This window comes from Colias croceus, chromosome 6 (genome assembly GCF_905220415.1).
Source record: "Colias croceus chromosome 6, ilColCroc2.1".
Classification (NCBI taxonomy): domain Eukaryota; kingdom Metazoa; phylum Arthropoda; class Insecta; order Lepidoptera; family Pieridae; genus Colias; species Colias croceus.
The window spans coordinates 9,088,767-9,116,242 of record NC_059542.1 but is presented as its reverse complement, the minus strand read 5'-3'; the positions used below and the strand labels follow the sequence as shown (position 1 = coordinate 9,116,242).

The following is a 27,476-nucleotide window of genomic DNA, read 5'->3' as shown; positions in this document are numbered from 1 at the left end:
CAAAGTCATCTGAAACTATAATATATATACATACCTATAATACAAACGATAATATAATATAAAGGTACATAACATAATATATAAATATGTAATACTTAAATAGGCTTACAGTATAAATAAATAATGTAACCACGCAAGTGAATACACGAGCCTTAGATCTAGACATTAGGTACCTACCTACCTATATGATTTGAGCTTATTCATGGACACAGAGAGATCTTAATTATTCCTGATTAATGAAATGCAATAGAAAAAGTCGACTCATACAAGAACCGACACAAACAAATTTTGAACTACTTGTTGTTTGATTAATTTAATTCTATTAAATAACTTAATATTTCAGTAGGTACCTTTAACTTCTTTAATTTCATTAAAAAAAATATTTCCTTTGGGAGTAGACGAACGGGTCAGCTAATAAATTATAGGAGAAAAATATGATTTTCGCATTATGATATAAAATTCTTCAATAATAGTCTTAGATCATTAAGAAATTACTTAATGATCTAAGATAATAGTACTTGATCCTACCGCAGAATTAGTGCGTTCATAGTTTTTTTTTTATAAAACATTAATTTTTAATTAGGAGACTATAATATATTATATATGTTACAGTCAAAACCCTGAACCAGTCAATAACGTTATTGACCGGTAAAATCAGTTAATAAGGATATTGACTAAGGGCGTCGGTTAATATCCTTATTAACTGATTTTATCTGATTAAACCAGTTAATAACGTTATTGACTAAGGGCATCGGTCAATATCCTTATTAACTGATTTTAAGTCGAGACATCTAGTCAATATAGGTTTTAACCGACGTGCCCAGTCAAAACTCATAAAAAGTTAAGGACGTTATTGAAATTATACTAGAAAATCATTTGAAAAGGTTCATAAAACTTTTTAAAGTGCAATATTTAAGAGTTTTATGTTTTATTAATTAATTCGGGGTATTGTTTGTAAAGTGCAACCGAGCGAGAATACGTGCCCCAAAATATTTTTGAAGATGGCAATTGTGTTTTAATAACAACTAGGTTTCCGCCCGCAGCTTCGCCCGCGCAGTCAAAGTAAAATCGCATAGTTCCCGTTCCCGTGGAATTTCCGGGATTGTGTTAGTTTCTGATTTGATGGATGACCTGCAGGTGTACTTCGAAGACTGCTACTGGATCTAATAGACGAGTAGAGCTAGGAATGCCGAGTTTGGGCTCGTTTTATTAGTAATGTCGAGACCTTACCTCCGGACTTGATGAAGTGACCTGCAGGTGTACTTCGAAGACTGCTACTGGAACTAATAGACGAGTAGAGCTAGGTGTGGCGAGTTTGGGCTCATTTTGTAAGTTATGTTGAGACCTTACCTCCGGACTTGATGGAGTGACCTGCCGGTGTACTTCGAAGACTGCTACTGGAACTATTATACGAGTAGAGCTAGGTGTGGCGAGTTTAGGCTCGTTTTGTTAGTTATGTTGAGACCTTTCCTCCGGACTTGATGGAGTGACCTGCAGGTGTACTTCGAAGACTGCTACTGGAACTAATAGACGAGTAGAGCTAGGTGTGCCGAGATTGGGCACGTTTTGTTAGTAATGTTGAGACCTTACTAGACTTGATGGAGTGACCTGCAGGAGTACTTCGAAGACTGCTACTGGAACTATTATACGAGTAGAGCTAGGTGTGCCGAGTTTAGGCTCGTTTTGTTAGTACCTGCAGGTCACTCCATCAAGTCCGGAGGTATGGTCTCAACATAACTAACAAAACGAGCCCAAACTCGGCACACCTAGCTCTACTCGTATCCAGTAGCAGTCTTCGAAGTACACCTGCAGGCCACTCCATCAAGTCCGGAGGTAAGGTCTCAACGTAACTAACAAAACGAGCCCAAACTCGGCACACCTTGCTCTACTCGTCTATTAGTTCCAGTAGCAGTCTTCGAAGTACACCTGCAGGTCACTCCATCAAGTCCGGAGGTAAGGTCTCAACGTAACTAACAAAACGAGCCCAAACTCGGCACACCCAGCTCTACTCGTCTATTAGTTCCAGTAGCAGTCTTCGAAGTACACCTGCAGGTCACTCCATCAAATCAGAAACTAACGCAATCCCGCAATAAAACATAAAACTCTTAAATATTGCACTTTAAAAAGTTTTATGAACCTTTTTAAATGATTTTCTAGTATAATTTCAATAACGTCCTTAACTTTTTATGAGTTTTGACTGAGCACGTCGGTTAAAACCTATATTGACTAGATGTCTCGACTTAAAATCAGTTAATAAGGATATTGACCGATGCCCTTAGTCAATAACGTTATTAACTGGTTTAATCAGATAAAATCAGTTAATAAGGATATTAACCGACGCCCTTAGTCAATATCCTTATTAACTGATTTTACCGGTCAATAACGTTATTGACTGGTTCAGGGTTTTGACTGTAACATATATATCGACTAGGTTGCCAGTCAAAATTTGGCCGCAAGTATGTTTAATTAAACTTTTTCTTATATCAATTTTTTGGAAAAAAATCCGTTCAAGCTTGTTGTTTAAAATAGTCAAACAGGTATGATTTCAATTCATTTATATGTTACATGTTCATAACGCATGTTTATAAGTCATATATCAAATTAAAGCTAATTTTTTTCTTTTAATTATCATATAAGGTTCAAGGTTGCCTAAATGAATCTGGCCGCAAATGAAGGTTTTCTGGCTGTTAAAGATGATGAATAGCAATGAATAGTAAGTAGTAGCCACATTTTGACTGACAACCTAGTCGATATAATATATAACTAGGTTGTCAGTGAATATATTATATTCTTATCTATACATACATATATAATAAATCTGTAGAAAGGTCAATTCTGTACATTGAAAATATTGAAAAAATAAATACCAGGGGGTGTTACTGGATCGATACCAAACCCAAATATGTGATTAAAAAAATTTTTGTCTGTCTGTCTGTCTGTCTGTCTGTATGTGAAGACATCACGTGAAAACTACCGATTCGATTTCGATGAAACTTGGTATAATTATACCTTATTATCCTGGGCGTAAAATAGGATACTTTTTATCCTGGAAAAATACGTAGAAAAAAAAATAATCTTAATTTTTCAGTTTTATCCATAGACGTTGTTCCGTAGAACCGCGAACACACGTTGCGTGGTATTATTATAGGCCTAGCCGTATTTGGGTCCAATAGATATTTATAAGATATCATTTTCAGCGTTACTCAAAATGGAGAAAATATAAACCATCCACGCGAAGACCGACATCCGCGCGGACGGAGTCGCGGGCGGAAGCTAGTTATATTCATAAAATTTTGGTTTCAAAACTATGAAAAACTTTGGTGAAAAAACTATGAACGCATGGTAATCCTGCAGTGGGATCTTGTATAGAGTATCTATAAACTATTTCAGTAGGAAGTTTCTGATACCTACATATTTGCTTAAATATTATTTAAGTATCTCCTTGTTTAATTCATTTATAGTAATAACTTATTACTAAGTAATTAAAGGCTACAAAATGAAGAAAATGAAAATGGAACATTTTACTACAAAATACTTAGGCTAAGCGCGCACCACGATTTTAATTTTTGCGACACGATTTCAAAATCGCGCTGTAGAAAATCGCAGAGAGTACGGTGCGCGCACAGCGATAATTTAATAGTGATACTTACTCACTTTCATCATGGATTTCGTACAAGTTGCTTGTCTTTATTTACTACTTCGGAGGATAAGAAGAAAAAAAAAAGAAAAATTCGTCTATATTGGACTCATTCTTTTACAGCAGATAGAATTGTCTAAGGTTTCTTTTATTCATACTAATATTATAAATGCGAAAGTAACTCTGTCTGTCTGTAAATTTGGTATAGAGATATTTTGATACCCGAGAAAGGACATAGGATCGGTTTTAACCCGGAAATCCCACGGGAACGGGAACTATGCGGGTTTTTCTTTGATTGTGCGGGCGATGCCGCGGGTGGAAAGCTAGTCGGAAATACAATGAACTTCGGATGTATCCCAAAAAATTCTTTAGCTATTATAGAATGAAAATTCCGCCAAAAGGCCGCCCTTTGTGCTTTTTTATTTTTTTTATTATTGTAACCTTTATGTATATTTTGTTTCTTGTACAATAAAGTGTTAAATAAATAAATAAATTCAAACCTTTGACAGATTACTGAATTTATGTTTACCAAACAGTACCTACCTATACCACTACGATGTTTACTGTTGGACAGACGAAACACAAGTGAAGTGCCGGCCGGGCCCGAGTGTGTGATTTTATTATCGCAGTGCGCGCGGTACCATACAATTTCATATTCTGCATTTCATTTTCGCGACAATCGCGTCGCGAGCAGTCGCAGCAAAATGTGACAAATCACAATTTTAAAATCGCTGCGATTATTTAATCGCATGTGCGCGCATTGTCATAGTAACTCATACGTTGTATTTCTGCGATAAAATAATCACACTGCATAAAGTCGTGGTGCGCGCTTAGCCTTATCTGTTCAGCCATAATAATACTAATGATAAAACGTACGAAATAAATAATTGTTATAATTATTTAATGATAAGAAATGCAATGGAAATGTTCGGTTATTATTAATAAAAAAAAAACTGATTGTACAAGCCACAGCAGCTTGGTCTGTTGGTCACGTTTCAGTCCATGCTTGATAGGCTGTCTCGCTCCCTAGCATTATACGTGATCAGTATGTTATCTCTTTTGCACTTGTGTCATACTTCACTATAGTGACTAGGTGGAGGCCACGTCACACCGGTTACACATTGTATGTTGTTATGGTAGTTATATTATATCCATGAACATTAAATATAGCTTAATTTGTCCAAAAATAGAATTGCTTTTCATGTATGAATTACGTACGTTTTTATAACATAAAATTTTTTTGCGTTATGTAATTTAAAACAAAAAAATGTTATGTTAATGATGAGCAATTTATATCCTTACACACGCAGAGGTATTTTGGGGTTGTTAGCTAATTAAAAGCGGTTTTAAATACCTACTATTGTTACCTATTACCTACTATTGTACCTATTGTTCTTTATTTTGCTCATAAAAAAATTAAAAAAAAAAACACTTTACACCTCTCAGCTGGGCTCTAATAAACTAAACAATAGACTACCAGTACCTACCGTACCGAACTCATGCAAAGATAAGCCGTAAAAAATAAGCACCTACAGCTATCCGGTTGACTTCGCTCAAGTCAGGCGACACAAACGTGACACCGCTACAGAGGTGTGTGTAACGTAAACATGTAAACAGGTTTGTTTGTGTGTATCGTCACATTTCGCGCGGCCGCGGCGTGTGGAGGCCGGCGCGTGCACCCGCCCCGCCCCGCTCCGCGCCTAGTCACGTGTTTCACGACGTCTGCTGCTATTTTCGCAGGGCGCTTTCGCCGCAACCACGAATTTATTTCGATATTGCATCGTAAGGTTTTGTTTTATTTTTAACCGACTTCAAAAAAAGGAGGAGGTTATCAATTCGGCCGGTATATTTTTTTTATGTATATGTACCTACACCGATTACTCCGAGCTTTCTGAACCGATTTACGTGATTTTTTTTTTGTTTGATACGAAATGGAGTCGAAATTCGAATTGGTCCCATAAAAATTTTATTCAGATAGGCCCAGTAGTTTTTATTTTAAATAAGCATTTTTGTCTGATCTCGATGATTGAAATGTAGCAAGTAGGTAACTTTGATTCACTTCCCGGTAGGCGGTAACCGATTGAACTGAAATTTTGTATACGTAGGTAGGTATGTAAATTGGATAGCGATGAAACATTATCATGACATAGAGCTAAGTGAGACATAGAGCTAATACTAAGTGCTTAGTGCTCTGTGCTTGGCACTAAGCACTTAGCGTTAAGCTAAGTATTAACTTGAAGTCGGTTGTTTAATGTTTTTAACGAAGTTATTTTTATTAAAATTTAATGTTTGAAATAATTTGATAATAATTATCGAACTTAAGAAATATGCTGTATTAATACCTAATTAACAATTTAATAATACAGTAGGTAATGAATTACATATTACATATATATTATATAAGTGGATAGGTAAAAAATATACTACAGTATGTACAGTACACTGTACACTGTAGAGCTTACAAATGGGTACGTAAAGATTTAGCCTTGATTTAGCCAAATCGGATAATATATTTTATAGTTCGGGATACATCGCCCATTTTTGCAAGTGACTACTATCAAGCTGATTTTCCGTTTGTAGCTTTATTTTGATGAGACACCGAATAATTTCGTGTACGAAACTCTCGATTGTGGTAGCTAACAGAGATAACAAGGATACAATTTTTTGATTTGATGGTTCTCAAATATTTATTACGCAATTTGTAGGACAATATGTCTGTTGAATTATATAAATATTAACTAAGTGAAAACAAAAAAATCAGCTTGTTAGTAATCATTTATGATGACCTCGTTATCGATACACTTTGGAAAGGGGGACTCTTTGAACCAACCATAGATTTTGTAGCACAAATATTTTTTCGAATAATTTAGGTAATTATCTTGATATTGAACAAAAAAAAATTCAGTTAGTAATAAATATGGTTCTCAACCATCAAATCAAAAATTTTTATCCTTGTTATCTCTGTTAGCTACCACAATCTAGACTTTCGTACACGAAATTATTGGGCGTCTCATCAAAATAAAGCTACAAACGGAAAATTAGCTTGATAGTAGTCACTTGCAAAAATGGGCGATGTATCCTGAACTATTACAGATTTGATCATTTGACTTACTTGACTTGACGTTGACAGCCAAATAACATTGGATACAAGTAGGTATCTACTTTTTTCAAAAAAGAAACGGAAGGTGCAGGTCAAAGGGAAATCTTTTTCATATTAGGGCGAGCAATGAGGTAGGATTTTTTGCCAGGGCGTGGAGCGGCGTAATAAATGGGTAATAAAAAGATGGCACGTAACCGAAAAATGTCACGCGTAACGAAAAAATGTTACACTACAATTTTTTTTGCAACCCCGATAAAGCAGTTTCTCTTCAAAAATAGCTTTAATTTGGTGGTATGTAATTTGATGAGGTTGCGGCCAAGTGAAAAGCGGCAACCGTGATTTTTTAGAATATTTACAAAATTTGCCATGATGGTACTCACGGTATCTACCTACTAGGTACATTTTATATAAAAAACAAGTGAACGAAATTTTTTCCCAAAAATCTATTAGAAGAAATTTAATCAAACATGCCTGCGCTGCGGCCAAATTTTGACTGGCAAACTACCTAGTCGATTTATAATATTGTCCTAATTATAAATATACATAAAATTTTGTTTTCATAAAAAAAACAATGAACGCACTAATCCTGCGGTGGGATCTCAGACTAGGTACCTACCTATAACTCAACTAAACAGAGATAATTAAAGACGTAACATCAATTTAGGTAAGAGAGTAATTGTATGATTATGAATTAAGTATAATGAAGGTGCTTTATATTAATTACGAAAATAATACCTACCTACTTAAAATTTTTTACCACCAATAATAGTAATTTCATTACCTACACACGCAAAACGATGTTTTTTTAATACCTCTTTAAAAATATTGCGAAATGTCGTAAGTACCCTAATCGGTAGGTAGGTATTTAGATAAGCATGAACGATTAAGACTTTTACTAGGTAGGTAGGTAATTAATAAATTTTAATTTTTAATTGTAACTATCCTATATTTTAGGTAGGCAGGTAGGTACCTATAAGTACGTTCTGGATAATGATGTGGGTCATCTATTTTATTTCCTAAAAATATGTGAATAATATACCTACCTATAATCATTAATAAAAGTATCTATACGCAGATGCGATTATTTTTTTTGCCTTACCTATTTACTTATAATTATTGTCAAATGTATTTATAGGTCTACCAGAATCTGATGGCATATTTATATTTAAGAAATAAAAGATTTTCATGTGGCAACTTATTTGACAACTATCAAATTGGTTGTCAAATTATTTGTCTTTTTTGCAGTTGATGAATAATTTTTAGGATTTTGTCTAAAAAATCTTCGAAAATGTCGAAAAAGCCGCTGCGATCACAAGCAAGAGGTGTTGTTTATAATGTGTATAGAAAAACATTCGATGAAGAAGGGTCAAACACATCACAATTTTCAATTTTCAAGATTTTATTTGTAAATTTAACTTACCCGTTTTGATACTTTATATTAAAAAATATTATATGTAGGTAACTATAATATTGTTTGTTGATTAGAATATAATTTTATGAAAACTTATTACAGGAGTTTCCAATACGGCTATTCGTCAAGTCCAAGCTGTCCAAGTCAATTTTATAATGTGTGACGAAAATAAACATAATTTTATTTTATTTAAATTTTATTTTATAAAAAATTATAAGCAGTTTTGATCTACATTATCATTATATCGATATTTTCACATGGCACACTGGTAATGAATATACAAATATAGTATAAAAGTAATATGTATAATTGTATATTATACATGTAAGTATGTAACTAAATAATATATTAAGTGGATATCTCATTATTAAGTACAGTATTGTCCACTTATGTAATGTGACTAATGATATTGAGGACAAAATAAAAAATAAGCAGTATCAAGATCGTTCAGTCCATTTTCCCTAGGGTTGCACACTCAAAATTTTGATTTCCCTAATTGCCATCAGATTCTGGTTTACCTATAGTAGGTACCTAGGTAGGTAGGAACTGAGATAATAATTTACTTACTTGTCATATTTGACGACGTGCCCGTTCTCCTCCCAATAATGACGGGTTTCCATCATAAATTCTTTTCACAACAACAACAACGTAATTATGTCACAAATACACAAAACCACAAACACGGTCACTAGTTTATTTTATTTTTAATCACTTGTAAAACAAATTCTGTCACATTTTACAAAATACAAACAACACTATTAGTACACAACACTCGTAAGGTCATCACTATCCTCTATTGGGGTATTATATGCGTATTTTTATGAATGGCACAAAGAATAGTAACACAGACGTATTATCAGTTTGGCGCTCACAGCGATTGTGTCTTCACTCTTCAGTCTTGTGAAGCTACGTATGTCGGTTACGCTTTTTCACTCTTGCGACTCGTTCCATGCAATCGAGCACCGGCCGGCGCCCGGTCCGTGGTCATGTGACTGCGCCATTAACATTTTAAAAAGCACGAGTGGAACAATGTGCTCCTTTTTATGGTACCTACAATAATAATTTTACTGACCAAAATTGTAAATATTATATTGATTGCGAAATCTTTGTGAATCGAGTCGTCGAATATCAATTATGTATAACTTAACCAATTTTGTTGTACGGTCTACCTATTGTAGGTACCTATAATTTATAAATTGTAAATGGTTTTACTGTTTTTCTAATAGGTCAGATTCAATCATTTTATCATAATAGAAGAAGCAAAAATAAATACTTAAAAAAGTCACAAATAGCCAATAGGCCATAGATCAATAAGTAACAAATAGGCTGAATGCGGAAGTTTAATTTTCGTTTCATAATAATATGTATCATTATTTTTATAATATTTACCTACTCAGGAGTTATGGCCCAGATTACAGAACATTGTTTAACATTGGAAAAAAAATCAAGTAGCCTGTAGCACAGCCTGTAGGTAGTTATATAATTATTTATTTTTCCTATATATTTATCCCAAGGTTGCTTGGAAGAATTCTTCCTAGGCGATAAATCCGCAAAATTGTACCATACATAGGTACCTAGTTATATTTTTTATGTAAATTTTATCTGTATGTGCATTGTATTCTATTTTTTAGTTTTATAGCACGTAAGTTAAAGGCTAGGTAATATAATAATACTTGATTGATAACTGTAACTAGTACTTATAAAAACAAAGAAGATTTTTTCTTTCTTTCTCTGCACTCCGAAATTAAATCAATAATTTCGATCGTTTATTATTGACCTGTACAAAAGTTATGAGTGGTTAAATTTACCCGTCCCGTGTAAAGAAAGATAGAGCCAATGGGCTTGTGAGCGAGCAAATATGTAATAGGTAAATAAAAATTGTTCACATTAATTCGGTAACTGTGTACTACGTGGTCGTGGTAATTGCGATTGAGTAATTTCTGGAGTGTGTAAATATGCGAAAGCAACAGTTAAACTATTTTAGTTAAAGTCTTACAGTACCTACTTTATCTTACCCTCGATAACATTTTCTCCGACAGTAAGCCAACACCAACAGTCTTCAAAATATTAGAAATTTAGAATTAATATCGTTGAACAGAATTTAAATATTTGAATTTTGAGTTAAAAAAATATTTAAAAATTGGCGCAAAATACTACCAGTATTGCCTTTATAAAGAAATAATAAACACGTCAGTCCATAGCACGGTAGACCGTAGTATAGGTCTACCAGAATCTGATGGCATATTTATATTTAAGAAATATAAGATTTTCATGTGGCAACTTATTTGACAACTATCAAATTGTTTGTCAAATTATTTGTCTTTTTTGCAGTTGATGAATAATTTTTAGGATTTTGTCTAAAAAATCTTCGAAAATGTCGAAAAAGCCGCTGCGATCACAAGCAAGAGGTGTTGTTTATAATGTGTATAGAAAAACATTCGATGAAGAAAGGTCAAACACATCACAATTTTAAATTTTGAAGATTTTATTGGTAAATTGGACTTACCCGTTTTGATACTTTAAATTAAAAAATATTATATGTAGGTAATTATAATATTGTTTGTTGATTAGAATATAATTTTATGAAAACTTATTACAGGAGTTTCCAATACGGCTATTCGTCAAGTCCAAGCTGTCCAAGTCAATTTTATAATGTGTGTATCTGATAATACTTACGAAAATCAACATAGTTTGATTTTATTTTATTTTATTTTATAAAAAAATTATAAGCAGTTTTGATCTACATTATCATTATTTTCACATGGCATACTGGTAATGAATATACAAATGTATGTGTAAATAATAATATGTATTACCTGTATAAAAGTCATATGTATAATTGTATATTATACATGTAAGTATATTGTACCTACATAATATTATGTGGATATCTCATTATTAAGAACAGTATTGTCCACTTATGTAATGTGACTAATGATATTGAGATCAAAATAAAAAATAAGCAGTATCAAGATCGTTCAGTCCATTTTCCCCAGGGTTGCACACTCTAAATTTTGATTTCCCTAATTGCCATCAGATTCTGGTTTACCTATAAGTAGCAATAAATCACACAATAAATAGACCGCGGTATAGTTAAAAAAGGTTTATTAATTTCAGAATTTAACACCAAATTATAAATTAATTAAGTAATTAAATTGAGATTGTTATTTTGTGTTATTACATACTATGAATTTCGTATAATTGTATCTTGATTATATAAATAAAAGTAGGAAATGGATATTAGAATATTCGCTGTGCTTGTTTTAAAAAAAATTGCATGCCTTTTGTTAGATATACAATTATTAATAAACTGAAAATACATTTTCAAGTTTTTAAACACTATAGAACTTGTATTTTATTATATGGTAATACTATAGCACGGTCTACTTCGCTTATTCGCTAGCTGTCAAATATCGTCAGTTTTTAGAAAAGGCGTAAAGAATTTTACTTTATTTGGAATAAAATAACTCAGTGACTTTTCAAAAATGTTGGCGTTAATTAATCGCATCCTTGATTGGATTAAAAGTTTATTTTGGAAGGAAGAGATGGAACTTACGTTAGTTGGATTACAATATTCTGGGAAAACAACTTTTGTGAACGTCATTGCCGTATGTATTATCACAAAACATTCATTTTGTTTGTTCTTTCTTATCGTTATGTATGAGAATACAATTTAATGTCTAAACGTTAGTACTTGTATTCGAAAATCTCTCCATAAGATGCCGTCATGCTACAAAAAAAATTGTATACGAGTCAATAATTGTTCTCATATTTCATTCTCATTAATGTGACACCCTAAATGTTACATATAATCAATATAAATATTTCATTTTGTTGTGTATGCTGTAAATAAAGAAGTGAAGTTTGATCAACCATTATAAATAATAATAATAATAGTTCATGACAGTGGGGATACAGCGAGCAGTCCTTCTGGATAACGCTCGGATAGTCCGTAGGTTCCTCACTCAGTCGCCCTAGACTCCGGCTGTCTGGCCACTCAGCTGGAGTTCTTTTCAACACTTCCGAGAGGCGAGATACGTGCCCCCCCCAATAGTTCATTAAAGTAATCAATTCTGAACTGTAAAGATAAAGAGGTCCAAAACGTTTAATCTATCTAAAAATCTCATTTCTCATCTTAGGTGTTTGAAAAGTAGAAAGCTTCCGCACAGTGTTGTTTAACTTTGTGAATTTTGATAATCTATCTTATTTGTTGATTATGAATTATGATCATGGTCACTTGATCTTGCTTTGTCAGTATAATGTTTTCTCTTGACATTACTCTTATTATAAATCTCTCTTTTTGAATATGTTACAGTCAGGACAGTTTAGTGAAGATATGATACCAACTGTAGGGTTCAACATGCGAAAAATCACAAAAGGAAATGTCACTATTAAGGTAAGAATAGTAACAACTTAAATAAAAAATAAAAAAATCAATCCATAGAAATAATTTGAAATATGTAACTCATTTCTGTTCTTGATTTATTATAATAGAACACTAATTAAACTTAATAAAAATAATCAAAAGACAAGAATAAAAGTAATCACTTGTTAATATTGGATGTATCAAATATATTGTTTGCTGTTTTTGCAGGTATGGGACATTGGGGGCCAGCCCAGGTTCCGGTCCATGTGGGAAAGATATTGTAGAGGTGTAAATGCTATTGTGTGAGTTATCTTAATGTATTCATATCTGTATGTGTTAGTTGAATATCTGTTGTTTTGTGTGTTCGTTTTTGTGCCATTCATATAAGAATCGTCATATCTGTTAAGTAATGTATTTAATGATTTTTATACATTGTATAAATACTATTCATTCTCAAAAAGGACTGTAGGAATGAGAAGTCCTGTCAATTGTTCATTTATAGCATAAAATAGTCTGTTGTTGAATTTGGTGTTTTAAATTTTAATTCCTTTTGATATGAGTGTTAGTATTTGCTTATGAAATTAATAGTGCTTAAACTACAGTACTTCAATCCAGCAGAGTTTTAATTAGTCATTATTTATTATTGGTTTTAAATTTGTTATAAATATTGGTTTCTTTGATTTCATGCATTCAAAAAAACATGTTTAAATAGAGCAAATATATGCCCAATTCAGGCAAAATAACATACATTGCAATGTGAATTTGTTGTTGATCTTATATTTTCTGTGTTCCTATATAATGTGGCTCAAACTATATCTATCTATCATATAGGTGATGTTAGCGTTTACCATCAGGAGACACGTCTGCTCTGTTGCTTCCTCTTGCATAAAAAACTCTGTTCAACTATTTGCAGATACATGGTAGACGCAGCGGACCCAGACAAGATCGAGGCCTCCCGAAATGAGCTGCACAGCCTTCTGGAGAAGCAGCAGCTCACTGGTATACCGGTGCTTGTTTTGGGCAATAAGCGAGACCTGCCACATGCTTTGGACGAGCACGGTCTTATTGAGCGAATGTAAGTTTTTTGGATTTTTAACTGAGTTATTCAGATAACACAGAAACATGGCATCATTTATATATTACCTGCTTTCCGCCCGCAGCTTCGCCCGCTGTATCTAGGACCTAACAAGTTGTATACTAAAACGTTCATCTTGAATCATTTTATGTATAGGGACAGAAAAAGCGACTTTGTTTTATACTATGTATTGTTTTACCCATTTGCTGTACTGTGGCTTTTTTATCAAATTAATATTAGTATTTTCTTGTTTAAAATGCATTAGTCTTTAATCTCCAAATTAATATTTTCAATATTATGCAAACTATCATACACACTACTTCCTACTAGTATTATAAATGCGAAAGCTTGTGAGGATGATTGTACATTTTATGTATCATAATAACATGAGTTATAGAAAAATCTTTACCATTACATTAAATCGTGCGGCTCAGCTAGTTGTGAAATTGTATTAAACCCTGATGTATCATTGCAGGAATCTCTCCGCAATCCAGGACCGTGAAATATGTTGTTATTCAATCTCGTGTAAGGAGAAGGACAATATCGATATAACGCTACAGTGGCTGATCGCGCACAGTAAGTCGGGCAGCGCGCGCTAATCAAGCAATATTCAACTCTAACGCAAGTCATCCGGAACACTTAAGGCGTAGTTTCGCCTGCACTGGCGTCGACCGCTTTATTAGCAGATTTGTAAGTAACATGCACCTTTGGCCTAAACGGGACTTCGCCCATACGCCAGATCTTCAAATTCCAATATCAAAATGTGATTATGTATTGTAAGTTAAGTGTCTAGTTGGTCACCAATATACATGTGTGCTAAAATATCTCTCAAATATATTAATTAATACTGCTTATGTATTGATGTACCTATGTTTTTTTGTCCAATACCCTAAAGCCCAAGTGGTTTCTACTTATTTAATTCCATTTTCTTCAATGTCTTATAAAATAAATGCTTAAATCCAATGTAAAAATATTGGTGACACAACACAAGAAATTAATTGAGACCTGATGGTCAACTTTAAAGATTTCTTTAGCTAGTACCTTAATCTCTTATCGAATAGTTATTAGAGGTTTGAATTTAACCTTAAGCCTAGTCGAATAAACAATCGTTGAAAAATTTCAGACTACCCACATTTTTTCACTTAACTTCGCCTTAACGCGTGTCAATCGGAGCCGACTTGTTACTGCGTATTGCTAATTAAATAAATTAGAACTTCGCCAAAACACTTATCGTTTGCAAGTTACGCTATTATATTAAGAGTATATATTGTAGGTTGTTAATCGTTTGCAGCTGAAGTGTTTGATACGTGTTTTGGCAAATTGTTGGCTTTCACACCGAATTATAAGTCTACGGCCTCTGAATGATTTCAGCCAATATTTACGATACGTTAAAAGTAATATGAGTCATATAGTTTCATCAAAAAGTGTTAACACCAAAAAATTATGTACTTGTTTATCAATACATTTTTTCTAAACATCAAAAGGGCTAATAAGGCACATAATGAAAGTTATAATTCGATGTGAAAATTGTTCGAATTCATTTAGATTGTATAAAGTAATTACCTTAGCTTGAGTGAGTGCACTCTCTTATATTTTCGTGTAATACGTATCATTTTGATAACACAGCTGTGAAAGCGATATATGAAGTTGATGTATAATTGTTTATAACAATTATAAAAAAATGTGGCAACTTTAAATAAATTTATGTCAAACAATTTCATCTCATTCGATTTTTGTGCATTAGTTTTACATTTTTATTTCGCCATTTTTTTTCCTGTAATTTCTCTTTTGCGGACCCCTGTCCTATTGATAGACAACTTAGAGCAAATTTAATAAATGAGAAAAATACTAATAGAAAATTAATTGTATATTGATACATAAATATATTTAGGGCTTTTCTCGACTAATCGAATAAAGTATCACATAAAAAAAAAATGTTAATAACTCAATCATTGAAAAGACTGAAATTAATATTTAACAGTTGCCACATTCTAACTGTATATCTATTGTGTAATTAGAATTTTAGATTTACTATAGATTCTTTGATTATATTATGTATAAATATACTTCTCATATTATTAGCTAAAATAAGTTACAAATACGATATAGTGTGATGCTTTTTGTTTTGTATCTACTAATAAATAGAACAACATTGTCTTAGTTTTTGTGTAACAAATAAATTATTAGCTGTCTTATATGTAAATTAATTTTGTGATATTTTTTTTATTTGATATCTGCTGAGTGCACATTGTTATTAAAATACGATAAATTTTACGATAATCTTTTCTTTTATAATCAATGTTATGTATCATTAAATTAAAATTGTTTATAAAGTTAAAGAACAGAGCAGTTTTATAATTATTATATTTTTATATTATTTTCGTATTCTAAATGTTGATTAAAAAAAAGATTGATATAATTATTTGATAAAATATCATGAATACCATTATTTATTGGGTTATGAGTCAAGCAAGTTCATTCTGTTCTATGTTAATAATTCATAGCAATCAAGGGAGATAATTTGTATTCAACGACTGATACAAAATGGTAGATTCCCTTAGTTCCGTGTTGGGTTTTTAGTACATTTAATTAAAAACTAATTTATAATTGAAATTAAATCCCCCAATGAAATAACAACGTTTTGGTTTAATTATCCCATAGAATTATTTTTGAAATATTCACTTGCAATGAATGACAATTATTTTTATTTTACTCATATATTATCAGTATTATCTCTTCAAATCTACATTAAAAGTAAAGTGGGTATAACACAAATATATTGGGAACAATATCCTGGCTGTTTATATTATTTTGTGATATTTCTCGGTTTTTATTTAAGTAGTACATACGTATATAATGAAAGGCAAATCTTTTCGAAATTAGTTAGGTTAAATTTAACCATTTAAAATTATTGTATCTATTCACCAAATGTGACATACTTATACATATTTTATTAGAAAAGAAAGATCACATGTCTATCGTAGTTTTTTTTTACTCTTTGTATATTAGCAATGCTGTAATTGTGTTCCTATTTTGCTATAACAATTAAGTACCGTAAAATGTGTTTTACTTTTATTTATTTACGTCACAATTTACTTTGTATAGCAAATATCACGACGCAAGCCTACCTATGGTTTGTTAAATCTCAATTTTAAGTATCGATAAATTTCAGCGAGAGATGAAATATTGCACGTCTCGAATATAATAAGTATCAATAAAAAAAAAAAAAATTAAACACACCATGATTTTTTTCTAATAAGTACCTAAAATAAATATTGGGGTTCATGTGCCAAAAGATTTTACATAAAATTAAAGCACTAACTGCAACTTATCTTCTCAATACGATAAAAAAATTCGATGATATGTACTCTCGTGTTTATGTTTATTTTATTCGAGATTTGCTCTTATGTTGTCGATATGTTACGGCTTTTTAAATTATATTATGAACACACAGATCGTAGTGGTGAAAAGAAACTATTAAATTGTTTAAAATTATATTTTTTATTTATTTCTTACGTATTGAATAAATAATTAATTTAATGAGTCGTTATAAATATGATTTTAAAACTGGCTTTATAAGTGAGGTCAGGGGTGTATTGAAAGAGTTCTTTTTCCACATTTGTTTATTTAATTACCCAATTGTATACAATTAGTAAATAATATGTAAAGTTAAAATACAATGTGATGTTATATTAAATGCAAAAAAAGCTTAAACTATGCAGTACAGTGTGAACAAACAATTTTATTTGCTCATTTAGTTAAAATAGATTCTACCGCATTATAAAATATTGTCATATAAAAATTTATAAAAAATTAACCGATTTACGAATAATAATATGTTAGCACATTTTCATATCGTACAAAATATATAATCTAGTAGGCGGTTTCAAGTACTTTACGTTTCATACGTTACTAAAAAAAATAATTCTAAACCTTTTCAATGATTCCCTGCAAGCTACCAAGAATATACTATACAAATATATATATTATATACTAGCGGTCCGCCCCGGCTTCGCCCGTGGTACATGTTTACGTTTTCTCTACATAAGAACCATCCTCGTACTTCAAGGAATATAATAAAAAAAAAATTATCGAAATCGGTTCAGCCGTTCTCGAGTTATGCGCTTACCAACACATTTTGCGATTCATTTTTATATATAAAGACTAGCTTACCGCCCGCGGCTTCGCCCGCTTGCTCTAGAACGATTTGAAATTTAAACTATCCTATCTCTCAAGTTGGATCGAACTGCACATGGTGTACGGATTTTATTATAATCGGTTAAGTGGTTTAGGAGTCCATTGAAGACAAACATTGTGACACGAGATTTATATATATTAAGATATACTACTCAAAAGATAATAGGCATGACGACAGTATCCATAAATGATCGTATTAGTGTTTTTAAAGGAAAATGTATAATAAATAAATTCAATATAGTGACTTAAAAATCTAAAAAACACTAAGATTAATGGGATTATCAATAAAATAAAACATTGAAATTCTGCAGTTGGCCATTTTGACTAAAACACGCGTGACGTCACGCTTACGTAAACAACTCACGTCAGATGTATTTTGTTGTTATGAATATGTTGAGAATACGCATTTTTATTTATTTTCTATTGTTTCACGTATGCTTTATCGACTCAGAACAGAAATATAATTGCGAATTCACGAATACGTGGTTTCGGGGTTCTCCGCGCCAACTTTATACAATCATTTCTTATTATTTTCTCGCTTGAAATAATTACTAACACATTTTTGAGCATTATTTTAATGTGGATTCTGCACTGCAATACTGCACACCACTTATAAACGTTGAAACATATTAAATAAATATTTTTTTTAATTTTCTTCGCAATGCATACAAATAATTACGTATTTACTAAAGAGTGACGTCACGCTTACGCCATGACACCTCCGAGCTGTTTTGGCACAGTTGATAAATATTTTTTGAAAAATGGCTTTTATCTTAGTTAAATTTAAGTATATTACCGAAATATAGGGTTTTTCTTGTATAGTAAACGTATACACACATTATGGAAGAGGATTTCAAAATCTTTCGTCATGCCTATTAGGGCCACTATTAAAAAAGGGTTATTAATTCCATAAGTGATTTAATAAGTTTTATATTAATAATGGCCATTTTTTTTAAATTAAAGGGTCATTTTAATATTAATCCAGATACAAATTTTGGAGAAACAAAATATGGTGGCATCGATTTTCTATTGAATAGTATATACAGAGATCATTCCTCTTGGCAGGTCTTATATATTATATCTATAAAAAATAATAAAAAATTGTATAGTAGGTATGATATTGTGGTAGTCATTTGGTTTAATTAGCTCTTGATAAAACGGCGCAATTTAATCAAGTGTCTGAACTGAATGATATCTTTTATTACTAAAACAATGGCGCTTTGATACAGACAATTTAATTAAACGCCGCCCTTTGTTAAAGATTTTTTTATGACAAATTACTATTTAAATTATTTCACCAAAAGAATGCTACATTGTGGCATACATTTTGTCACATATTATCTTCAGTTCTTATCTCAGTTCAACAGGACAGAGCCAGGATAAAATAATATTATCTCCGAGCGTTCGCCGTAAGCGCCGTACTGTTGCCGCACGGAGCGTGTTGTATGAAAAAAGAAGATCGTCCGTGCGCCGTGCGTCTAACGCAGCAATTACGTCTAACCTAGCATTAAAAGCGCCTTAAGAGTAATATAGGCTATATCTTATTCGACACCGGGCTAATATTTTATAAATTGGGTATAGAATTAAAAGGTCAGTAAATCATTAACAGCATCGGAATTTTGTGAACATTCATTTTCAGCGAATGCACCATTTATAAAATTATTGTTCGTCGAATTTCTGTTCTCATTTGAAGAATCCAGGTTTTTGTTCAAACTATTCGCTTCTAAGATCTTAATTCGTTCGTTTTGTTCCATTACCAGATCTGTTAAAACATCAACTTTGCTCATTAGTTTCTTTATGAGCTGCAGAGTGTCGCTGTCGTTAGATTTTACACTTTGTCCGCTGTCTCTTGACATCTGTCTGTCTAAAAAAGGGGAGCTCGAATTTAGCTGAACTTTTATTCCTTCCGAATTTCCCAAATGTTTTATGTAGAAGTCGGAGCTCTTGAAGATTTTGATTTCGTCGGGTGTGAGGAGACTGTACGTCACTTTCTCGACGTCGTTAGCGTCGATACTATTAAGGACGTCTTTCAGTTGTTCGGCGTACAGCTTTTGAAGCGTCGGCTTGAGGCCTTCGATCAGATTGTTGTTGTTGTTCCAGAAATATGGAATATTCTTTTTGTTTATGGCATTGTAAAATTCTTCAATCATGTCTCTGAAAATTACGCTGACTCTGCTCTGCCAGTATGTTTTGTCGTTCACTTTCTGGATTTTCCAAAGGAATAATGTCTTGATGTAATAACTGGCTATGGCTTTCATCCCGAGGGCATCGCGTAGTTTCTTCACCTGGAATAATAAAGAAATTTTGTTAATTAGAAATTTCAGCAACACAAACTTTAATATAAAAGATATATTTACAATTGAATGTTTGAATTTAATGAAAATTTTTCATAAAATATAAATCCTCACCAGTCTTATAGTCAGTTTCAATTGCTTTAAATCTTTCATCATTTCCCGTTCATAGTCTTGAAAAGAGAGACGCCAACATCGATTCTTTACTTTGTCATCTTGAATGGCCTTGTTCGGTTTGGGCACTACTAGCCACTCTTTTATTTGACTTCCATTAATTTGTCTAAAATAAATTATTTTATTATTATTTGAAAGATCTCTATTTATGAAAGAATAAATAATAATGGTTTTGTATTTTTTTGATCCTGTTTAATATTTGTATGTAAAAAGTAGAAAAGGCAATTGAATGCAAGTAAAATCTCCAAAATACAAGTCAGCATAAGCCTACTTATTACATTTGATAGACAGATAGACGCATTCCTTAAGAACGCGAATAAAGTCAAATCACCAATCAACATTTAGTTGATACGTGTAATATTCAAGACCAAATATAAAAAATAAAATATATGTAAAACTTGATGATATTTTCGATTATACTGTCAGATCAAAAACATAAAATATTGAAATTGACTCGATAGAAAAAATTCACGAAGTTACCTCTAAATTTCACACTTTTACGTTTTTTACTTGACATGGTAATGCCTATTATGTTCTTTTTTTCATAAACAATTATATTGAAACATTTGTGAGAACTTTGTCCGACCACTTTTTTGTAATTACTTATAGTTTTGGTTTAATCACGATAAAACACTTTTGGCGCTTACTATATTTTTAATTACGCAAGAAATCATCTTGCATCGCACGTTCCGGGAGCTAAAACATAATTCTATTTCATACATCAGACGCTATCGATCCGTTGAGACGAGTAGACCATGCTCAAATTGCTGAGCCGCGCGCCGATTTTTTAATAATATTGTTTCAATATTGTTTTTTTGAAAATGGTACACAACAAAAGAACATTGAAACTTCAGAAACGAGAACTAAAAGAGATTCATATTTAAATGATATCTAACTAATTTTCGAAGATAAGTTAATATAGTATTGTAATCATATTATTAATAAATAATTATTAGTTATTTATAATAAATAATAAATTATTATTTATTAATATGTATTAATAAAAAATACGACTTTCGATTCATTTCAGAAACTTTATGCAGGTGAGTTTAGATATTACATAAATATGTAATATCTAATCACACTCACACGAATTTATGCATAAATTCGTTTCCGTGGGCTGAGTATTGACGCGACGATCTTAGGTATACAAACATATATATATATATTATATGGATACAAATATTTCATTCATAGTGTTACATCAATAAAATCAAGAAAGATTTATGGTATATGTTTTTATGAATTATTATATTATTACTTATTACCATTACTACTATGATTACCTACTACCTATTTGTAGATTCCTATGGTTGTTCCAGTAAATAACGTAAATAGGTTGTGAATAGTAGGTATATATAATATAATATATTCACAATCTGTATTACTAATCACCGGTGCAGTGATGAGTGAACTCCCATAAATAATTATTATAATCCATACTTATATTATAAATGCGAAAGTAACTCTGTCTGTCTGTCTGTTACTCAATCACGCCTAAACTACTGAACCAATTTGCATGAAATTTGGTATGGAGATATTTTGATACCCGAGAAAGGACATAGGCTACCTTTTATTGCGAAATATGTACCACGGGCGAAGCCGGGGCGGACCTCTAGTAAATTATAAAGTTATACCTGCTCATTATTTGAAATCTATCGTAAAATTAGTGTCAATAAAATTTCGTGTTTCGCGTTGTCACGTTATCACGTGTTTTTTCAATTCTTTTTTTATTGTATCCCTTGAAGTACAAGGATGGTTCTCATGTAGAGAAAACGTAAATATGTACGGGCGAAGCCGGGGCGGACCGCTAATTACAAATAAAATACATATCATTCACTAGCTTTCCGCCTGCGGCTTCGCCCGCGTTTTCAAAGAAAAACCCGCATAGTTCCAGTTCCCGTGGGATTTCCGGGATAAAACCTAGCCTATGTTACTCGTGGATAATGTAGCTTTCGAATGGTGAAAGAATTTTTAAAATCGGTCTAGTAGTTTATGAGCCTATTCATTACAATCAAACAAACAAACAAACAAACAAAGTTTTCCTCTTTATAATATTAGTGTAGATTAGTGTAGACAAACACTATGAATAGGGTTGCCAACTTTTTTTACAAGAAATAAAGTACGTATATTCATAATTCATTATTCAGGTCTATGAAGATTATTAAACAGTATTTTAGCAAAACAAACATTATTTATTGTAGTGTGTGCCCTCTGACTAAATAAAAAAAATTGTGAGCGTCTAAATGTAACACATAATAATGTGTCTGCACTTTGATGCTGAAAACAGTCTTTTGTATAAGTACTTTTTTTTTGTTAAACAGTAAAAAGTATAATTTAGTGAAAAACAGTAGAATACTGTTTGGCAACCCTAAGTATGAATACACTCGCGAATGCAAATTCTGGTTTTGTGCGTGTTTCCACTTTCAACTATCAAGTGACGATTTATTTATTTGTTTTGTTTCGTAATTATTATGGTCAAATATTAATAACGAAACAAATTATTATGGACTCGATATTTTATTGTTTCACGGTAGTCACGGTTGTCGTTTGCTCAAGAACGTGAAATTGAATGATAATTTTTGTTTTTTATGAAGTCAAAACCATTTTCTTTCAAATAAAAACTTGTTTTTATTGAAAACAAAAATCAGAGTGTTGCTAGGAATAAGTATAACATTAAATAGTAATATTACGATATCGAAACATTTTTGTATAGGCCTGAACGTTATAGTGGAAACGCGCTCTAAGATCTGAGTAATATACATGTCGTGGCCATATCGGCGATTCGCTTATGGCACTCGCCGGCCGCTGCCGCGGCACGCTCGCTTTGCTCGCTCGGCTCGTGCGTTGTTTATTAAAGTCTAACCTAACCTATATTTTATACGTTCTGGCCAAATGTCGATGACCAAATCGTGAAACGTTGACGATTTAACGATCTGACCAAACTATGTTGGCCATTTCATGAAATGAGCAAATCTACAATATGACCACGACATACACACCACTAGATATGCAAATATTTCTCCAAGCTAATTTACCTTGTACTAATATTATACTAATGTTGTACTAATATTGTAAATGTGAAAGTAACTCTGTTTGTCTGTCTGTTACTCAATCACTCCTACTGAACCAATTTGCATGTAATTTGGTATAGAGATATTTTGATACCCGAGAAAGGACATAGGATAGGTTTTATCCCGGAAATCCCACGGGAACGGGAATTATGCGGGTTTTTCTTTGACTGCGCGGGCGATGCCGCGGGCGGAAAGCTAGTATATAATAAATATAATATAAACACAACAATATAATATTCATTCAAATCATACAAACAAACAGACATAAACACACAGGCAGAATTTTTTTACGGATTCGTGCTCTATACTGTTTCCCTAATATTGTTTTTTTGAATATATTACATACATACTTACACTTTTTTACTGTTTTATTATATACGTATAGATTATCATCAATAATTATAAATAAAAAATAATAATAAATTATCATATTACATAATTTGCCATGATTTCAACCTCACTGTTTTATATAATTATTTCATTAATATACTAACTACCGAAAATACGCGTAGAACGAGCGAAGAATATTGTGTTTAATTTAGCGTCCGATGAACTTTACGTAAGTACGATGAGCCGGGTGCGGAGTGTATGATGGAAGAAAGATTGCGCGCGGCATGGCGCGCTAGGGCGGGGCCCATAACTTTAGAAATTCTCTGCCTTTATGCCCACTCTTAAGAGGGCTTATTCAATTTAACGCAAGTCAAAATCTCCGCGATCTATTACGATAGATCGCGGCTTGCGCTATCCTTTTACTATGAACAGCATAGGTCCACAGGAGAGCGCCGAGCAACATGTCCTCTCTCTGGGAAGGCTCGCTGCCGACTGATTTTAATCGGGTCGCGCGCAGTGTTTTATAGTACTTTAAAAAAAATTGTAGAAAAATAATAGAGGTACCTTAGTTGATTTTTTAAATTTTATCTTATAAGTAATACGTTATTTTATTGCAATATGTATAAATTATATTCAACTAAGTCAAATATCTTGGTGAAAATAATCATTTTGTCGACTATAATTTCTAAAAAAATTCACATTGTTCGGATTTTAATTTCGTAAGTTAGGAGTCCAAATTAAAAAAATCTTTTAACTAACTATTTTAATAAGGATTTTTGCAGTTAGTTAAAAAAAATGTGTGTTAGATCTGTCAGCAATTTCAGATATTTTTAGCTTCGAAATTGACACTAAAAGTGAAATCAAGTAATCATCGGCTCAGTTATCTTGATGGTATCCACAAATACTGTATTAATTGAAAAAAACTCTTAACTAACTATATAGACAATAAAATTTCCTAAAATTATTAGTAATTCATATGTTTGTAAGATAAGTGGTTGATGGACAATCTGGTTTGAAAAATCACATATTTGAGCCAAACAGTAAGTTCTCAACTATACACATACCTGTAACCTTTCGGCCATCTTGGTAACATAAATCGTATAACTGGTACTAAATCAACATCTAATTTGAAATACTCTTCTCCGTCAGAATTCTTTATATTTAGTGTATATGCGGGGCCTGAAGCCTTGTACGTCATCAAGTATTTCACACCATTGACTGTCACCTCACCGTTCATAGTATTTAGCGCTTTCTGTACAATGCTATGCATCCATTGTCGGAATTTGTTCTGCAGGAAGTATTTGTTATCGTCTCTCCAGTCGCGCGTCACTTTATGGCAAGTATCCCATTCCTATAATATTAAATATCTTTGTATCATATTATTATATACAGGATGTCCCACCCTTGGTATACTAAGCTCAAAGGAGGTTATAGTTTTGCATATGCTAAGTACGTAAAAAATACTTATAAAATTCCAGACGCATTTTTTTTTTCAAATAGATGAATTCTTAAAACTGTGTAAGCCCCTAACAAGTAACCCGCACGCGGGCTATCTTTTAAGATTATGTTTTCATTTATAAAATGCTCACATTAGCGAAGCTGCGCGAAGTTAGAGAAGATAACATGGATTTTAAGGAAAAATTTAGCAAAAAAAATTTTATGTAAGTATTTTTTTTGTTTAAGTATTTTTTACGTGATCAGTGTATGCAAAACTACAAGTCCCTTCGCGCTTAGTATACCAATAGTGGGACACCCTGTATATGTTGTATCAATGCTACTGTACAGTACACTATTACTGTCTAGTAGCATGCTGATGTTTTGCTGTGCTGTGTGCATGCTTTGGAACAACCTTTATTTAAATTGTAAAGATTTTAAAGTTTGATGTGGCTTTTGATAGGAATGCAATGACATCACAAATTTTATTAGTTTATAATGCAATAATGCAAATATCACAGTACAAGACAGAAAGAAATCAGCACTTAAGCACCATAGGTATAATTCCATTAATACTTTCATTTCTATACTTACTTTTTGTTTATCTAGATTGTCAAATGCTTTGCAAATTTTTAATTTGACAAATCCAGGCTGATCATTTTCTATAATGATGCCCTCATCACCATCATCGTAATTAATAGGCAGCCGTATTACAATGTCCATGTCAAACTCATCCAACTTCGACACCTTTATCCCATCGTAGACACTTCCAGCGTAAAGTACCTATAACAATAATAATAAACAATTGGGTAGTCCGTAGGTTCCTCACTCAGTCGCCCTAGGCTCTGGCCGTCTGGCCACTCAGCCGGAGTTATTCACAACACCGCCGCGAGGCGAGATACTTGCCTCCCCATATAAACAATTTGATGAGCTGTTTGTTTTTTTTTGAAGGCGCTAATCCCAGGAATCACGGGTCCAATTAGAAAAATTATTCACTGTTAGTAGTTCATTTATCAAGGAATGCATAGGCTATGCCGCTATGGGCTATATATCATTACAGTGAGACCAATTGGAGCGGAGCAATGCAGGTAACCCTGCAGGGCACAGCTTGTATCAGATAATATAATTAAATGAAAATCAAAAATTGTTTTATTTTTATAATGCATGGAAACTGGCAAGTATGAGATTAAAACAAACATCACAGATTATTACTTTATAATATTTGAATACTTGTGATACCTATATCAGTAAAACACATTGATGATTGAGCTATTATTCTACATAGTAATAATAGCTCAATGGTAAAACAAAGTTTTATCATTTCTGTAACTTCCGGAGTAAGTTTTGTACTGCATAAATGGCTTTTAAAGACATTGGTTTTCTATGGATTTATGGTACAGGCTAATGTATCATTGAACATGAAGAAATATAATGAATAATATTTGAATTGAAGTACTAGTAGACCTTTATAGTGTAATTTTCATTTTTATATCTAGGTTTTTATATTTATAAACTGCTATTTTTATTTTTAAATATTTCAATAGTTTGCCATTTAAATTGCTTTTCATTTTTGAGTTCATGAATCAAAACTACAATTGAAAAATAATAGAAATTTATATGAATGAACTTACTTGTGTTGCATATTTATTGAAATAATTGCACTGCTCTCCCATCTTTTGCTTTACTTGTTCAAATACACTTTTAAAAACTTCCTGCGATTTTTTTAGATCTTTATCCTTTAAAGCAATAAACTCTTTAAAAATTTCAGCCAAGTAGAGATCCAAACTTCTTTTTTTTGTCGACATTTTCCTGTTAGAAGAAAGCACGTACCTAATAACATTGAGTGTAGTAAATAATAACCCAATGGGTAATAATATTATAAAATATGTACACCAAAAATATAAACGAATAATAATTCTTTATGAATATGAGCATGAAATATATTAAAGTATACTTAATTCCAGGTGGGGGTCTTTATATTTTTAAAAAGGATAAGTAAAAATAAGTACCTTAAAATATCCAAACAACTTCAATATTTTCGAGATCTTCGTTGAATGAAGTAGGTACGAGTTGTCGAGTTACCGCCACAGATGTTACCGCTTTGAAGTCTGAAAAGCTTCTGAGGCTGAGGTATTACTTGCTATGTGCTTCTGAGCTAAGCTGATATTTTCAATATTCACAAGAAATGCTCTAGTATACATTTTAAAAATTGTACTCATATTATTCATGCACACGAACCACTGACTGATTTGATTCTTACTTCAACGATATAAAGTTTAATTTGCTAACATTTGAATTATATATTAACCGGCTGAGGTTTGACCAGCGGGGGGACAGTGCCCTTGATCTACCAAGATCGCAAAGATAGAGGTGCCATCTTTTTCTTG

At 32.2% G+C, this 27,476-nt stretch overlaps 3 protein-coding genes across 5 annotated transcripts in view; 1 reads left to right on the top strand and 2 right to left on the bottom strand.

Moving 5' to 3' along the window:
• Positions 1–9,167, bottom strand: part of LOC123692774 (transcription factor cwo) — a 40,230-nt gene extending 31,063 nt beyond the window's left edge. Inside the window, exon 1 of one of the 2 annotated variants that reach the window (XM_045637564.1) lies at positions 8,716–9,167. In XM_045637564.1, the coding sequence (XP_045493520.1) occupies positions 8,716–8,771 (56 nt within the window). In that variant the 5' untranslated portion in view covers positions 8,772–9,167. The remainder of the gene's footprint in view (positions 1–8,715) is intronic. The other variant, XM_045637565.1, reaches the window with a different exon arrangement.
• Positions 9,168–11,533: 2,366 nt separating this feature from the next.
• Positions 11,534–15,781, top strand: LOC123692773 (ADP-ribosylation factor-like protein 8). Its single transcript, XM_045637563.1, has 5 exons — positions 11,534–11,756; positions 12,464–12,544; positions 12,743–12,816; positions 13,428–13,589; positions 14,065–15,781. The coding sequence occupies exons 1-5, from the start codon at positions 11,634–11,636 to the stop codon at positions 14,186–14,188; spliced, it is 564 nt and encodes a 187-aa protein (XP_045493519.1). The 5' UTR covers positions 11,534–11,633; the 3' UTR covers positions 14,189–15,781.
• A 2,906-nt stretch (positions 15,782–18,687) lies between these two features.
• LOC123692772 lies at positions 18,688–27,174 on the bottom strand. 2 transcript variants are annotated; one of them, XM_045637562.1, is made up of 6 exons: positions 27,099–27,174; positions 26,721–26,919; positions 25,684–25,872; positions 24,720–25,006; positions 20,195–20,357; positions 18,688–20,071 (listed from the first exon to the last, which is right to left on the bottom strand). In XM_045637562.1, exons 2-6 carry the CDS (start codon positions 26,892–26,894, stop codon positions 19,370–19,372), a joined length of 1,515 nt encoding a protein of 504 aa, XP_045493518.1. In that variant the 5' UTR covers positions 26,895–26,919; positions 27,099–27,174; the 3' UTR covers positions 18,688–19,369. The 2 variants fall into 2 exon arrangements, with proteins under 2 accessions (XP_045493518.1, XP_045493516.1); XM_045637560.1 differs by having other exon boundaries at positions 26,721–26,898.
• Positions 27,175–27,476: the final 302 nt, after the last annotated feature.

Bases quoted from the DNA above. Each gene is read 5' to 3' on its own strand.
- LOC123692772 (XM_045637562.1), bottom strand. From the start codon at position 26,894: ATGTCGACAAAAAAAAGAAGTTTGGATCTCTACTTGGCTGAAATTTTT. The intron at 25,873-26,720 runs GTAAGTTCATTC...TTATTGTTATAG, and splicing joins TCAATAAATATGCAACACAA to GTACTTTACGCTGGAAGTGT. The intron at 20,072-20,194 runs GTGAGGATTTAT...TTATTATTCCAG, and splicing joins TGAAACTGACTATAAGACTG to GTGAAGAAACTACGCGATGC.
- LOC123692773 (XM_045637563.1), top strand. From the start codon at position 11,634: ATGTTGGCGTTAATTAATCGCATCCTTGATTGGATTAAAAGTTTATTT. The intron at 12,545-12,742 runs GTAAGAATAGTA...CTGTTTTTGCAG, and splicing joins AAGGAAATGTCACTATTAAG to GTATGGGACATTGGGGGCCA. The intron at 13,590-14,064 runs GTAAGTTTTTTG...GTATCATTGCAG, and splicing joins CACGGTCTTATTGAGCGAAT to GAATCTCTCCGCAATCCAGG.